Source organism: Triplophysa dalaica, chromosome 2 (assembly GCF_015846415.1).
Source record: "Triplophysa dalaica isolate WHDGS20190420 chromosome 2, ASM1584641v1, whole genome shotgun sequence".
NCBI lineage: Eukaryota > Metazoa > Chordata > Actinopteri > Cypriniformes > Nemacheilidae > Triplophysa > Triplophysa dalaica.
Window position 1 is genome coordinate 355,001 of NC_079543.1, and position 16,628 is coordinate 371,628.

General features: G+C 40.1%; 2 protein-coding genes across 13 annotated transcripts in view; one reads left to right on the top strand and one right to left on the bottom strand.

Annotated features, from left to right (window-relative positions):
• Positions 1-5,338, top strand: part of mslnb (mesothelin b) — a 45,067-nt gene extending 39,729 nt beyond the window's left edge. For both annotated transcript variants that reach the window (XM_056771086.1, XM_056771095.1), the window contains exons 65-73: positions 595-685; positions 1,963-2,089; positions 2,942-3,123; positions 3,206-3,361; positions 3,471-3,604; positions 3,681-3,829; positions 3,918-4,012; positions 4,265-4,514; positions 4,602-5,338. In XM_056771086.1, coding sequence (XP_056627064.1) covers positions 595-685; positions 1,963-2,089; positions 2,942-3,123; positions 3,206-3,361; positions 3,471-3,604; positions 3,681-3,829; positions 3,918-4,012; positions 4,265-4,514; positions 4,602-4,678 — 1,261 coding nt within the window. In that variant the 3' untranslated portion in view covers positions 4,679-5,338. The remainder of the gene's footprint in view (positions 1-594; positions 686-1,962; positions 2,090-2,941; positions 3,124-3,205; positions 3,362-3,470; positions 3,605-3,680; positions 3,830-3,917; positions 4,013-4,264; positions 4,515-4,601) is intronic.
• Positions 5,339-7,262: 1,924 nt separating this feature from the next.
• On the bottom strand, positions 7,263-15,492 carry LOC130432889 (uncharacterized). 11 transcript variants are annotated; one of them, XM_056762555.1, is made up of 6 exons: positions 15,363-15,492; positions 14,079-14,174; positions 11,479-13,965; positions 11,286-11,380; positions 7,502-7,764; positions 7,263-7,407 (listed from the first exon to the last, which is right to left on the bottom strand). In XM_056762555.1, exon 3 carries the CDS (start codon positions 13,956-13,958, stop codon positions 12,621-12,623), a length of 1,338 nt encoding a protein of 445 aa, XP_056618533.1. In that variant the 5' UTR covers positions 13,959-13,965; positions 14,079-14,174; positions 15,363-15,492; the 3' UTR covers positions 7,263-7,407; positions 7,502-7,764; positions 11,286-11,380; positions 11,479-12,620. The 11 variants fall into 11 exon arrangements, with proteins under 11 accessions (XP_056618533.1, XP_056618516.1, XP_056618507.1 ...); XM_056762538.1 differs by adding an exon at positions 8,663-8,758 and having other exon boundaries at positions 11,286-13,965; XM_056762529.1 differs by having other exon boundaries at positions 7,502-11,380.
• Positions 15,493-16,628: the final 1,136 nt, after the last annotated feature.

Genomic DNA, 16,628 nt, shown 5'->3' on the forward strand with positions numbered 1-16,628 from the left:
CATCACATTATACACACACACACATCACATCATTCAAACACACACACACATACATCACATTATACACACACACACACACACATCAATATACAAATGTACACTATCAGATCATGCACACAAACACACACAGAACAATACACACACACACACACACACACACACACATCACATCACATTATACACACACACACATCACATCATTCAAACACACACACACATAAATCACATTACACACACACATTATACACACACACACACACACACACATCAATATACAAATGTACACTATCAGATCATGCACACAAACACACACAGAACATTATACACACACACGCGCACACACATCACTATACACATATACACTATCAGATCATGCACACACACGTGTACTTCTCTGTCTACATGGGCTGTTCCATAATGTCTGTTGTGTTAAAAAACTGTTTTTATTTTCTTCTTTCAAATGTGAATGTAAGTATGTTCTAATCACTCTTAGGTGCAGATTAATGCACAGAAGATAGAAAAGTACCCAAACACACACACACACACACACACACACAGAGGTGTTTGAATGATATGAGATGTTTGTGTTGTCAGATCTTCAGAGAGCTGGAACATAAAGACTTTGGAGAATCTGGGGAGTCTGCCCCTGTATTTCAGCTCTAACGTATGGAACAAAATCCCCAAGGTACAACTGAAAGACTTGAGATTCATCTGTTTGGGTTTCATTCTTACGGTTCATCTCCATTGCTAAACACACAAGTCCTCAGAAAGCCTCACACTAGACAATGATGAGATCACTTCACAACAATGTTTCTGATCTCTTATTGGGATTCAAGAATATAGTCATGTGACACATCAGTGTCTAGTACATTATACAACATACAAGAGAGCAGAGAGAGCAAAATACAACAATCAGCTTTAGGAAAACATAAGATATTACACGTCTGTTACTGTAAGATGAAAGTAGATGAAGGAGACAAGACAAGAAAAGTTAAAAAAACAATATAAACACCAAAATAAACTGGATATGCAACAGAATACAGAACACAGTGCATAAATATATAAATAAACATCTCATCCTCTGCACCTTTGGCACAATGTCCATACAGGACACTAGAGCATTTTTTGTAAGTATTTCTTGTTAATACAGAACAAGTAAAAATGTGCCACAAATAAACTTGACAATCACAGATTTTAGAGTTTAAAATGTGCTATAGAAACGTGACATGTCTCCTTTATAAAGTGTGTTCTGTGATCAGTGTTGGGTGTCACTAGTTACTAAATCATTTCATTACTTTTCTCTTGGAAAATGTAAAGTAAGGGATTTTTTTTGTAATTTAATTACGGTTACCTATAGTGTAATAAACTTAATACTGTGTGTAATATATGTGTGTGTGCAATAGTGTAACAGACATCAAAATACAAAGTCAAACTTTAAAATCTGTGCTTTAATGTATAATTCTCACATTTGTAAACTTTGGTCAGTTAATAAGAATACTTTATGTAGTTATTATGTTAATTAAAAGAGTTGTTTCATGTCTATCCTTGAATCGCTGAACTCATCAAGGTTGATATAGGATATAGAATGTTATTAGTAACAAGTAAATAGTTACTTTTTCAGAGTAACTTACCCAACACTGACTGTGATGATACTGTATGTTTACTGTCAGTAGTGTTAAGCCCTGTTTATGATTCTAGGATGAGCTCATATTGATCTGATCCTGAGATTCTGATGTGTGTCATCAGTTTTGCTTCTGAATGTTTACTGATGGATACATCTTGACACTTCACTTCATTATGTTGTGTGTTTGTGTTTTCTGAATGAGGTTGCTTGTGTGTGGGATCTGAACAAGTGGGTGTATTGTTCTGCGAATGTGTTTATAGTTGTGAGAAAATTGTGAATTGTTTCATGAATTGTGTCAGAAATGGAAAAAAACTTTCATTTGTGTGTGTGTGTATCAGGAAGACAAGCAGAGGTTTCTGAAGGCTTTCATCCGTGGCCTGAGGAAGAAAAACATAGTGTTCGAGATTAAGTTTTTGAAGATGACAAAGGAGTCAAGCAAAAGCTCAAAAGTTAAAAGAGCCACCGGTGAGAAAATGACAACATGACTATGACATAACAACAGAACAATCACATCATCATTACACCACAACATCATGAGATCACATTCAACTTTCTGACATCATCATCACAACATCACTCCAGGATCACCACAAAACAAATCATCACATTTAACATTCTATCAACATTCTTCCTCATCATCACCGTTACACTGTTAACCCACGCCATGACATTTAACCACAAATATGACCTACATGAAACCTTCAATATCAAATATTTATTAGTCTCAGAGTTACCAGGGTTTGAAATGTTTTCCAATTCAAGTTTTTATTTAAAGTTTGCAAAAATGTCACTAATTACAAAAAATCGCATCATTAAAGTGATCGTTCCCCCGAAACGATCATTCTGTCATCGGTTTCTTACCCTTGTGTCATGTCAAACCGGTGTGAGTTTCTTTCTTCTGTAGAACACTAAAGAAGAAACCCAACTGCTGCGACACCCATTCACTGAAACAAAACCAGTGCAAGTGAAGGCGTGCCGTCGCTGTTCCGTTAACAACATTCTTTCAAATATCTTCTTAAGTGTTCTGCAGAAAAAAAGTTATACAGGTTTGCTCTGTACGATCACTTTAATTCTTCATGGAAAAAATATAAAAGCATGTGGCCAACACACGCCGGTTTTGACGCATGACTTGAATCCATGACCCAGGACACGGATGCCACCTGGTGGTTCAACTATTTACTGCAAGAAATGGAATGCGCATGAGCTGTCTCTCGCATACACATAATAAGGGAACTATACTTCAGCGGTGAGGGTTTAGGTGACAGGTAGGGTTATAAACAAATTCTTAATCAACGTTTTATTTGATCTTTTGTACAGAATGTACAGTAGGACGGATTACACAGATCGTGGTTTACAGCGAATTGTTTCCGTTTGATTATGATGCGGCTCAGTTTGACCTCTGTTTGAGTGTTGAAACGCTGAAGGAGAATCTGGAAGCCATCACAGATAAAGTTTACGATCCTGAGCTTCAGAGGATTATCCTCAACAAACTCAACCAGGTAAAAAACACACATGAGGAAAACATGTTATCATCTGTGTGCGTGTTACGGCCGAGAGTAAAGGCGTTCTTCCGTGTCACAGGCCTATCCTGACGGACTCTCTGATGAGCGGCTGCAGGTCTTAGGCTCCTCCTCCCGCGCGGCCACGCCCAGTGATGTCACCAGATGGAATGTGACAAAGATTGACACGCTGTCATCTCTGATGGCCTCAGGCAATGGAGAGTGGGACCCTGAGATGGTAATGAATGTGTCGCTGAGATGCTGTGACGTCCAGTCAGATGTGAATTGTGCACTTGTGAAGTTGCATGTTGATTGTGTTGATTGTGTGTGTGTGTTTGTGTGTTTAGGTTCGGCTGATTGTCAGTAAGTATCTGAGTGTGAGTGGAAACAGACTGGGCAGCAGTGAACTCAACTCACTGGGATCAAACATTTGTGCTCTCAACACAAGTGTGCTGAACAACATCACAGCAGCCAGCATCGAGTGAGTACAATAACACAACACACAGAACACTCAACCGCCTGAGTCACCTTCTCACAAATAATTGTGTATGTATTAGGAAGGCGACTGCTCTCCCGCTGACCAACTGCACTTCAGAGCAGAAGAGAATTGTGTTCGGCATCGCTCAGAGCGCGTTCAGCAAGACAAACACACGAGGACCAGACTCCGTCAGTCCCTCAACATACCAACTGATGCAGTCTTACCTCGGTAACTACACACACACATTGCAGAGACAAACAAACACACACACACTCAAACTCAGTCTGACATCAAGCGTCTGTCTGTGTGTGTTCAGGGGGTGCTGATAATACGTTTGTGCGTAAACTTGTGAATTCAAACATCAACATGGATCTGATCACCTTCGTGAGTCTGGAGCAGAGCGTCATCAATGTGAGTCTGATAACACCACACAAACATTCTGTTCAAATTCATTTCTATTGTCCTCATCACAATCTTGCATTGCTGCGAAGCAGCTTCACAGGAAATACATATCAGCACAGACAATAGAGACAAAATAACGAAAAATGTTGAAATAGATGTCAGCAAGTTCTGTTGACTGTGTGTCGGAGACAACAGAATGGGGCCTAAAACCGATCCCTGTGGCACTCTATGAATAACAACTATGAATCTGTGTGTGTGTAGGTGCTGAATGTGATGGATGTCAAGAGTTTGTTGGGGGTGAATGTAGGAGACCTGAAGACGTATGAAAGCGCTTCACAGATTCAGGAGTGGATCAAACTGCAGCTGCAGACGGATCTGGACACGCTCAAAATCGATCTCACAGGTGGCAGGATCGCCACAGTAACCATCAGCACAACTAAAGCCCCATCAGGACCGATCAGCACCGTCACAGCAGCTGGAGGAAACACCATAGCTGCCTCCACAACTAAAGGTACACACATGTTATTAGTGATGAGTGAACTTCTGTATGATCTGAAGTGTGATGATCATCTCTGTACCTGTGGTTCTGTCTCTACAGGTGCTGTTTCCAGAGTTTATGCACCTGTCTGTCTGCAGCTCATCCTATTGGCTGTTACAGTGCAGCTCCTGCATTGATGACATCACTATACCTGTGTGTGTGTGTCTCCCTCTTGTGTGTATTTAATGATAATCATTAGAAAAATGTCATTGGATAATGTGTAACTGAGAGAATCATCTATTGATCTGTAAGGTTCTTTAGAACGCCTTCATTCAGTCTTTTAATAAGAGAACATTTTCTTTCTCTCCTGATGAAACCTGGGATGTCCGTGATTAAATGAAGAAATACTGTGTTGTCAAGCACTTTAAATGGTACTTTTGACTGGTTAGATATTTATCAAACCCAGTCTCAAACATAAACTCATGATGTATGTGGAGATTCAAGGTTTCAGAAGGACAGCAGCCATTTTTGAACTGTAAGATTCCATAATCCAAAGAAAATGTTCTGAATTTTTTAACTAAGTTGATTCAAATATTCATTTCATGAGTGTTTTTGTGCATTAATGTTCAGAGATATGAAAGCATTGATTCCGGTTCATCTCATCAGATCAGCCGTTTTAACTCTGAACACATTTATTCCCAAAGTGATATGTCATTAGTAATTTTATTCATTTATCTCTAGAGACACTAAAACAGTTATTCAATGCCGCACAGACAGTTTTGTCTGATCATGTTTCATAAGAGTCTGTATCATCGCTGTCTGTTCAGTGTACTGTCAATAAATCTGTGCTCACACTATAGGCTGCTCTTAACTATTGTCATTGTGTTTCTACATGTTATTATATATACAGATATTTTACTGCTAATGACACTGATGTATGTTTAGTGTTTGAAATAAGGCTTGTGTTTAGGTTTAAATACATTAACAATTAGTCGTGTAAACACTTGAAATGTGTGCACATAATAAGTCCATTGTATGAAGGCTGTTACAGATGTCTTTTTGTCAATCGGCTCACATGAGGACGTAGGAGAAGCATTGAGCACGGGGCGGAGCCAGACATTGGGGGCATTGCCCAAATCTAGGGGTTCCAGGTCATGAGGTTGTTTCCCCATTTATGGCAGCTATATTACATTTTTTTTTTAATCAAAGTCTTCTTTGTATTAACATTCTTAACAATGACATTTTCTCTTCTCTTAAAGTGGACCCAAAAATAGAAATGATGTCATCATTCACTCAGCCTCATGTCATACCTGTATAAATGACTTTGTTCTGGTGAACACAGAGAAAGAGATTTTCCATTCTGTGACATCTTTGTCTGCCATAGTAGGAACAATTAAAGGTTATTCAAAGGTGCCCCAGAACTGTTTGTGTTCCTAAGTTCAATATCTCACTTTGTGTTCAGAGAACAAAGAAACATACAATACTTCTTTTACCTACAATAGTGACAGAACTAATTGCTAACATGCTTACAAATATCTTTCTTTGTGTTTGTAAACAGAACAAATAAATGTTTACAGGTTTGAAACAACCTGAGGGTGAGTAGAATTTAGATATTTGAGTGAGCTGTTCCTTTAACTCAAAATAGGCAAAATACGTCTGCAGTTTACCTGTAACTATGAAGTTATATAAGCAAGGGAACGTTAGGAACTTTGAAGCCTATTGTGTTACAGTACAGTGGAGTACAAATACATCATCTAATCTGATCATAATTAAAGCACCAGCATCTGTGATGTACATCTAGACTGTGTAAGATTGGGAAGAATTATTACTTTTATTTTATTTCCCACTTTTGACTTCAACTCTCTTTGTGATGTAAAACAAAGGCAATTATAAGAACCAATCGTTTCATTTTCAAGTTTTCATTTAAAACCGCAACACATTTTGTAGATTGTGTCTCTGAATCTTACCCTTTCACATTTTCAGTGTAAACTGTTGGGATTGTTACGTTTGCCTTCTTACATCTCTCTACACAGGGGTCTCTGGACTGACATTGATACATGGCTTCTGTCGACAGTAAAGTTCTGTCTTTGATTTCTTTCCTGTAGCTCAGTGGTAAGAGTATTGTGTCAACAACGTAAGGTTGTGGGTTTGATCCCAGGGGATTACAAAACCTCTGTAAAATGTATAGGATAAAGCAATGCAAGTCTCTTTGGATAAAAGCGTCTGCCAAATTGCATAAAAAGATGTAAAAAATATATGATTGGCTACTAATATAACAGAAAACATCTTCAAGGAAAAAGGATTTGAAGTGTAATTGGATTTTATAGTTTGGCTCCTGTCCCATTTGTTCACATGGAGAGGACGGGGTTCAAAGAGCTCACACTCACAGCAGCTTTAGACGTTTATATTCTTTGATTTCAACAAGTGGACACTATCAGGAACAACAGCCTTCATATGTGAGTTTGATCATTTAGAAAGTGAAAGTGTTGTGAGGCCAAGTACGGTGTTCCAGCAGAATGTGCTCTGCATTTAACCCATCCAGGTGCAAACACACACACTCACATGTTTGTACAGCTATCTTTATGAGGACATACATTGGCGCCCCCTGCAGGAGAAATTTATACGGAAGATCTGGACATTTCATCAACAGAAATGAAACTGAATTCTGGGATTTTGATCCAACAAACACAAATAACTTATGTCTGACAGATGGTTGCTGATGCACTTGAGTGATGGGGGGGGATTTTTGACCACAGACTGATGCCCAGACACAAAACATGATTCATGTGTTGAAAGGTTTTTACTTTGGCAAATCAGTGAACACAACAAAGTAAGACAATGAGCAACATCAGAGAATGGATATTTATTGACATGCCTATCCCTTCATTTCCAATGAATATTTTCAAAGTTAAGTGGACGACTTCACCTTAAAAAAAGAAAAGCATAGCGAGTTAGTCACATCATAACACCTGAATTCTTCATTATTTGAACTTGAACATGAAATGAAACTCTTAACTAACTTTTTCCTGCAGCAGCTCAGCCTGATGGTTCTTGTGCATCTTCCTCAGGATGGTCAGTGTGACCTCCACGGCTTCGTCTTTTTGTAAGCGATCTATCATCATATCTACTGTATCTTGGACATTTGCTTTCTCCAGTTTAGAAGCTGAAAAGTTGTGTTTCTTCAGATGCCACAGGAAGCAACTCCATTCATCTTTGACCAGATCGTTCAGTGAGTTCATGAGGATTTCTTCAATACACGACATCATTCAACACAGATTCACTCCTGTGGGACGAGAAGAAGAGAAACGGTTTCAGAGGGTTTCTGGAGCTCTTGGGCCTCATCTATTAAATGTGTGTACGTACAGGTTTGATCGTAAAGCATCCATTGCAACGTTTATATTTATAAAAACGGTCTTTGCTGTGGAAAAGTTTTTAGCATCACATCAGGGTCTGAGCCGATGTTTTCTGTGCTCACGTTCCTTCTATGAATCACACGTACGCACTTCCAGAAATGATCATAAAATCTAATTTAGGACGGTTTCTACTCTACACTTTCTAAATGAGGCCCGTGGTGATGATGATGATGCTGACATCAGATCTGGATATAACTCGCGCGCACACGTGCACACGCGCGCACACAAGATATGCAAAGAGCATGAATTATGACAAGCAGTTGGATGAGCAATAACATGGGCTTGACATAAAAATGAGTTTGTACAGACACTGAAGTCAAACCCAGAATCACTGAAGAACACATCTGCTATCTGTTACAGTACATGATGGTCTTATATACAGCAATCTTTCATACATTTCAAGTGTAGACAATGAAAGATTGTGGTTCACCAGAAAGTTTTAACACCACCGTCTACAAAAGACACAAAAGTGAAACTTCAATTCATTTCACAATTTTCATTGTTGCAAATCAGCTCTACGTTCATTATAAATTATTCAAAGGAAATAATATTTATGATAGATAAATAATTCAAACAAAGACGTTATATATAAATAAAATACATGGTTGTAAATTATTCCCCTCAAAATAACTCAACACACAGACATTCATGTCTAAACCGCTGGCAACTAAAGTTTACATTTAGTACTCGCAGTTAATATCACACACACTTTCACATTTCCATTAATTATTATTGATGAACAGAATGGCGCGATTGAGTGTGTCTTACCTTCAGTAATGATGATGAATTGTGTTGCAGATCTCTGATGTCTGTCAATGGTTTGTGAATGTGGGTGTTTTTCATTAGAACAGAAAACAAGTGAAACTGGATTCACAGCATTCATGACAGGAAACAAACAGCACATTAAAATAGTTTTACACTGCGCCACAGATTCACAACAAGAAGTTATTCATGTGACTGTTGATCAGAAACACTTTCAGCATAGAGAGCATGTTTTGCAGAAGCGCTTTTCAACTTTCACATTGAGTTTGCTGGCGGATTGTAAAACAGGAAAGCTGAGATTCTCAACGTTCTCAAGCCAACTGCCAACTCACAATGTCTGTGTGACTGTGAAGCCGGTCCAATTCCACTGAAATGACATTATGTTGCTTCCATTTGATAAAAACACATTCATACTGTGATCCGTTACACTACACACATTACATGCTGTTACAATATCACATAATCATGGCCGAAAAATATTGTGAGATGTTTGGAGATGGTGGTCTAGTGGGTTAAACCACTGAACTGGTAAATCAAAAGGTTGCTGGTTCGATCCCAGCATCCACCACCAGTGTGTCCTTGAGCAAGACACTTTACTCCATGTTGCTCCAGGGGGATTGTCCCTGTAATAAGTGCACTGTAAGTCGCTTTGGATAAAAGAGTCTGCCAAATGACTAAATGTAAATGTAAGTGTAAATGTTGTCAGTTGTGTGTGGACTGGGAAAGGTTGTTGTATATTGTTCTTGTGTAATCACTCATAATAACTGAGAGCTGACACACACAGCTTCCTTCAACTGGTATCCTTTTCTTTAAGACCCACCCCATCACCTGGACTATAACCATAGTAACATAGGCAACAGGAGTTAATAACCAATCAACATTCAGCATGTAAAACATTATACATGAGCTGTAGTCACAATGCTGCCGCAGTGATGGATTTTAAAGAGGGCTGTCAAAGCAAACATTTCTTTTAAAGATTTGTTTTTGGTGTCTTGCCTTTAAGTGTACATCATAGTGGTAGAGAGGACAGGAAGTGAAGGGGGTGGGTTTGGTGAAGACCACGAGACAGGATTCGAAATCGAGTCGCCCGATGCACAACCGCGCCACATGTGGAGCACTGCCCACTAGGCTATCAGCTCCGACGGTGTTCAAATATTTAACGCAATTAACGCAGCATCTGCTTTTCTGTCATCCCATGTCTTGCGTGACATTTTATAATCACGCCCTTATTCATGTGACGTTTGCTTTGATGCATCCTAGATAGATAGACAGCTTGGCTGTGGGACACGGTACAGCACAACACCACAGCGAACCCATCTGGTGTAATGGATACAGTCACAGGCAAAGGGCTGCGTCAGTGAATCTCTGTCACAACATTTCCCCAGAAAGACCATTTGGTCAAGTATTTTCCTAAGCACATTATTAACAGGGTAAAATGAAATCTTAAATGAATGCTTAGCGAAAGCAAATCGTACTAAAATGTGTGAATGAGATCGTACAAAATAACCAAAATTAGCCACATGGTGAAACAGGTACATTTTGCACTGAGGTTGTGTTGGTTAGACCCGATAGCTCTCAGTTATACTTCAATGTTAAAATGAAGAAAATATTATCAATTGAATAGAGACATCAGATCCAGCAATAATATCAGTGTCACCAAACTGCTCCAAGACACAAAGCTAGAGGATCCAAATGCGGCTTTATTTGAGAGGTAATCCAAACACAGGCATATACCTCAACACAGAGAACCAGTCCAACCAGAGCAAACAAATCCAAAGGGTAAAGCCGAACTATGTGACAGTCAGAATGTTATCTTTCATTTATAAAATGATGCTGTTAACGCAATCTGTTGATTTTACATTCATTTCAGATTACATTTGAAATTATCGGAACGTAAAGTATATTTTGAAACCATTAATGTTGCGTGCAATTCATTTGTTTTAACAGATCATTTGAACCAACATTCAGAGCTTTAGAACAGCACATACAGTACACATCACTGCACTGAAGCATCCATATCATCTGCTTACGTTTCTGTTCAGGACGAGGATGTGTGAGCACAGAAATCATTCATTTCTTTCAATCTGTTGTTGACATAGAGGTTTCATTCTCCACAACACAATAATGTCAAATCTTCCACAAAATAAAATGCATTTGTTGAAGAGATGACGCTGAACAGGGTGTGTCCCCATACCTGAATGATGATGACGACTTATCTATCATTTACAAGAATCATCAATAACACCATTACTTGTATAAGTTGATTGAGATATTTTTACTCAAAACAAAAGCTTAGGTCAAATGTTAAATGATATGTTATTTATTAGCTACAGGTTTTACAAACCACTTTATTTTTGTTATTTCTGCCATACGTCTATAAAAACTACTGGTTGAGATACTGATGGGTTTATGAAAAGTGTGTACGTTTAAAATCGTCATAATGCTGATAAGGGTTTGCTATAGTTGGGATTTTCTATTCGCCGCATCAACATGTTTATAAAATACACTGGTTATCTAGCCATATACAGTCCGGAGTTAATGACTGCACTCATACAGACACTGAACAGTGTGTATTTAACACGGTGTTGTGTGTCATATCACACAGAGAAACTCAGGAACTAGTACTCACGGTAAGTAGAGCGCTTGAGTGAATATTGAACGTGTCTGTCAGAGACGCTGTAGACGGACAGACCGCACCGCCGGCCGGACGCTCCACATACACTCCTGCTCCGTTACATTCAGATGAAGGACAATATCTGCTTACTTCACAAAGATGTGTTTCTTGCAGTACAGTCATGATTTAACATTGACTCCAAACTCACAGTCACGACGCGCTCATCTCCTGCTGATGTTAGTACAGGACACACACATGAAATCCTCCCAGTAACAGACTCTCTCCACACAAGACCTGAAGACAGCATTCGTGACTGGATGATCAGGATACGGCTGAAGATCTCTCACACCTGTAACTCCTCTGTTCCCTTCACACACTTTGACACGATTGGCTCACGTCTCTTTGAAGAAAAGAGCTGTAGTGCAATTCTCTATTTTTTCTATAGATACGACGTATGCAATAATACTCTATAGGTGCTCAAGATTAATATGAGATTGACAGAAACCCGTGTGTTACGCCCGCTTTCAAGATCTCAGCCATCATTCTTGTGTACTCTGAATCTTCACTCACATCAATATCACAATCTTCAAGATCTTCCTCACAGAAGATGATGTTCTCTTTCTTCGGCTGCTCAACTTCACAACAGTGGTTTTATTGGATTGTAAGAGCTTTCTACGGTCTTGTACGTCTATTTCATCATACTTCTGAATCAGCAGATAGTGAATGTACATCTCAGTGAGCGTCGTGTCAATGTTTTCTTCATGGTTCTGGATGAGAAGATCATGAAGTACTGAAGCTGTGCTCCAACAGAAGACGGGGATGTGACACATGATGTAGAGACTACGAGATCTCTTGATGTGTTTGATCATTTCATCAGCTTGACTATTATCTTTGATTCTCTTTGTGAAGTATTCCTCTTTCAGCCGGTCTGTGAATCCTCTCACCTCAGTGAACAAAAAACTCAGGAGGAATCTGATTGGCTGCTGCTGGTTTAAAGCTTCAGTTCAAAAGCCAGAGATTCCAGTACCAACACATAAAAACAGTCAAATGCTATATTAGATTTAGGACCAAAGAAAGATCCTGAGAGAAATATCATCACTGAACTACATTATTACACATCATCTGGAGCACGAGAGCACATTTTCTCAACATATCGGGGCATGTTGTCACAGGCTTACCTGCTCTTCGTTTATACCGTTTTGAGGATTTGAAAAACGAAATACTTCTGAGATCAAAAAGTCATTGTCCATAACATGTAGGTTTGAAATGTGTCATATTTAATGTCACTTAGCAATAATTGATTAAACAGCAAATGAATTCAACAGAAAAATACTGAGATTGTGTTGCGTGTCAGGAGAGCCGGTGGAGATAAGCGCCGTCCTGCTCAGAGTTTTTCAGTCTTTGGTAAAAGTGAAGTTTGTCTGCTGTGGGCTGACGTTCACATTCACTGGTGTCATCTGAACGGTTGGACGCAGAAGGTTGAGAGCGCTCGGTCAGTAATCCTGTGTTTGTGTCGAGAGGGAAAACTCCACACGCTTTAAAGCCGTCGGTGATGTCGTCCGGAGCGACGGCCAGCGGGAGCACGCTGGAGACGATTCCAGGAATATGATGAATGGTGAGACTCCTCCCGGGGCCTCCCAGCATCCAGCTGTCAATGGCTGAGTTCACACACTTCTTAAAGGGCTCGTAGACCGAGCGCTCCAGCGGCTGGACGGTCTGAGGACAGTGTGAAGGGAAGGAGAGCATCACCACGCCGTTTGATTTGGCATAACAGAGTCCTTCGATGGACAGATGTGATACGTGAGTGTCGAGGACTAGGAGACGGGGTCGCTCCGGCGAGCATCCCGTGTGACGCGTGAAATGTCGCAGGAACTCCAGGAACTGCTCTTCTCTCATCCAACCGTTAAGATTTGCTCCGCCCGAGCTCCCGACGGGCGCGCCGGTCAGAAAGTGCTCCCTGAACTGCACCCTCGGGAAGACGAAATAAGGTGGAAGGGTGTTTCCGGCGGCGGAGACGGCACAGGCCACGCTCACCAGAGGTCCTCTGTCAGACGCACACACGAGCTGCGTCTGTCCTCTTCTGATGGCCACACGATCGGCTCTTTGAGACGTGCTGATGCCCATTTCATCCATGTTCCAGACGTCCTCGGGTTTGAAGCGGTGTCGCTCCGTGAGCTCCTTTAGTTTGCTGTAAAACATCTCAGCGTGGCCTGTAGCGCAGCGACTTGACGGTTCTGCCGATCTGACCCGCAGCGTGGGATGTCTCTTCAGAAAAGCAGTGAACCAGTCAGCGCTGGCCTGTTTGTTGTCCCTCCATGAGGTCGGCATGTGCAGCTGGTGTCTCTTGGCCAGCTGATAGGATAGTTTTCTGATGGCTTTGGGTGGCAGCGAGTGATAAATGTCAGATGCTCTTGAGATGCAGGAGATCAGTTCCGTCTCTGTTTCGGGGTTAAACACTTGTCTGGCGCCGATGAAGCCCACCGTGCAGCTTGGGTGTTCGGCGTCTCCCTCAACCTCATCTCGGGGAATTTTGGTACAGTATCGAGCGAGGGTGCGATAATTGATGCCGAACTCCTCGGCTGCGGCTCGGATGGTCTTCTTGAACACCAGCACCTGTCTGACGGCCTTCAGCATCATGTCTGGAGTGGTGCTCGCCCTGTTGGTCTTTCTTTTATACGTCCTCACCATGATCCCGCTGTAGAAGACACAAAGGATTTATTTCAGGTCATCTAAAGACAGTATTGTTTCAAACAGAGAGACGTGTGATGAGTGACATACTTACATGTTTAACTGAATAAAAGAGAATACCTGTGTGAGCGTGTGTTTCCCTGTCAGTCAACAGAGCGCGCTCATGAGTCTATAGACTACAACATCATCTTCATCGTTATAGACCGCACAACACAGCTGTAAAAACGCAACACATGACACGTGTTTTTGTGACAAAGATATAAACTAACAATGATACTTAATACAAAGACATGTTACTACGGTAACCAATGTTTAACTGTAACATTTGTAGTAAAACCACAGCGTCTGTGGTGAGATTATAGTAGATGTGAGGTCACTACGGCTGCACGATCATCGGTCAAATGATCATCACCATTATTTTGCTCAAAACTTCAATCTCGATTAATAAACAGGATTGTTTTGCCAGATCAAAACTTCGTTTTTTAATTTCACATCAGCATGTTTATTAGGTCTCTATACTTTACAGCCAGTGAATATGTTTTAATCTGCTGCTATTGAACTTCTTCAACAGGGTATTTTAAAGCACACAATCAATCATCAAATAAACATGTTCTGACCTTCTGAATGAACTCATTTAAATCAATACTATTGGTCACCCCTCATGTTTGTCTGTTGGTTTTGCAAACTAAGTGTTAAAGATGTAAGAAAAAAGATCCTGTAAAGTATCCGTCGAAAAGATACAAACTTTGCGCTGATTTTCTGACCTGACCGTGAGCTATATCACAACGATTATGCTCGGTTAATTGTGGGAAGCATAAATCGTTATCACGATTAAAATACGATAAATCGTGCGAAACACTACAGTATAAATTCATAATGAAGCCGCCATTACAAACACACTACAGTATCACGGTTCATCTAGTACACCCACAGTTTGACCGCGGTATTTCTATTAAAACTGAGGCAATACAAATGATAATCAATCCACCAAAAAAACACGTTTACTACAGTTTTACTATAATAACAGCATGATTCATGTGCACAGGGATATGAGTGTAGACCCGCTCGTTTCCTGTGAACCTTTAACGTCACACGTGTGGACTTGACCGTGTTTCCCCACCGCACGTTACATTCACGTGATGCACCAGAGACTGAACTTCAAATAACACTTTCACAGAAAACACTTCAGTCTCATGCCACACGAACACTTTCATTTATATTCACTCACTGGATTTATTCAGATTTATCACAGATATTATTCTCCTCAGGAGAAGGTGATGACACCGCGAGCAAAACTCTTCGCTCATTAAACACTAACGAGAGAAAAACATCTAGCTCGTGAAAGCACTTTAAAAACTAATAAAATACAGAAAACAAATCATTAAAGACAGAAATGAGACGCACCGGTCCGGAGCCTTTAAACATCGAGGACTGACTGACACTTCCGGTCACGCGAAGCACAGTCACAGCGACATCTAGCGCTCGAGGAGGAATCAATTACGTCATTCATCTCTTCTTCTTCTTCATCTTCTTCTTCTTTAAGCACATTCGTCATTCATCTCGAGTTTGTGTTATAAGTGTGATTAGATGAATGAACACTGCTGGACTCTATTTGAGAATGTGTTCTTCTGAAGGGGTGGAGAGGAGGTCTTTGTAAAGACATTAAATTGATTCCATGTTTCCTTGAACCTTGACTGTTTGAGGAAACCTTTAATAATCATTTTGTTCTCAGTGAAAAGAACATTTAGAGAGTGTAGAGTGCAGAATGTTCTGGGCCGGGTTTTTCAAAAGGTTTAATCCGATAAAATTGATCCGGATTTAGTAATCCTTTTTTTGCGATCCGTGATCATGTTATCCAGCTTACTTTTGGAGCCAGTTTTTTAAAGCAACATCGGATTGGATCAATCTGATCCGGATAGGAACTTTTCAGGATCACCAAATGTGGATAACCAGTGCTGGATAACCAGTGCTCAAACAGGATAGGGAATCACAATGTAGAACTATAGATATGTAAAGAGCAACAAGTAGAATAGCCAGTGTAGGGTCAATATAAGTTTATTTTTATTTGAAATGAAAACACACACATTTAAAAAATTAAAACAAGAAAAACCCCACCCCATCCTCTTCCAGCAGTCAGCTCATATGAGACCTACAACACAAACAATTGAGCGTTTAAATGGAGTTCTGAGAGTGGAACCACAGAAAGCAAGCATGCAACATAACCCTTGCCTGTAATGTCCTGCACAACATCGCTACTAAGCGTAATGTCCCTCTCTGTGCTGACAATGATGCACCTGAGACCCTTGGAGACCCTAACCAACCTCCTGCATTCTGCCAGAACGAGCAAACAGGACGTGCAACAAGGGACGAAATAGTTTGACACTATTTCTGATTTGGATTTGTGTTGGATTTCAAAAATCAGTGATTGCCATTCTTTGCATTTTTTTGGTTATTCTGTAATCATTGCATGCATCACTAATACATTTTCTAAAAACAAAAATATTTTTGATTGTGATGAATATATATATCAATTAGTGACAGAATAAAATGTATTGTTTTTGGTCAATTTTGACAGCTGTTTGGAGGATTATTTTATGAGGCAAAACTCTTTCTACTTTGCCGTAGGCCTATACTGAAAGGCTGAATACAGTTAAAGCTTATCTAATCACT

Coding starts and splice junctions, on each gene's coding strand:
- LOC130432889 (XM_056762555.1), bottom strand. CDS start 13,958: ATGGTGAGGACGTATAAAAGAAAGACCAACAGGGCGAGCACCACTCCA.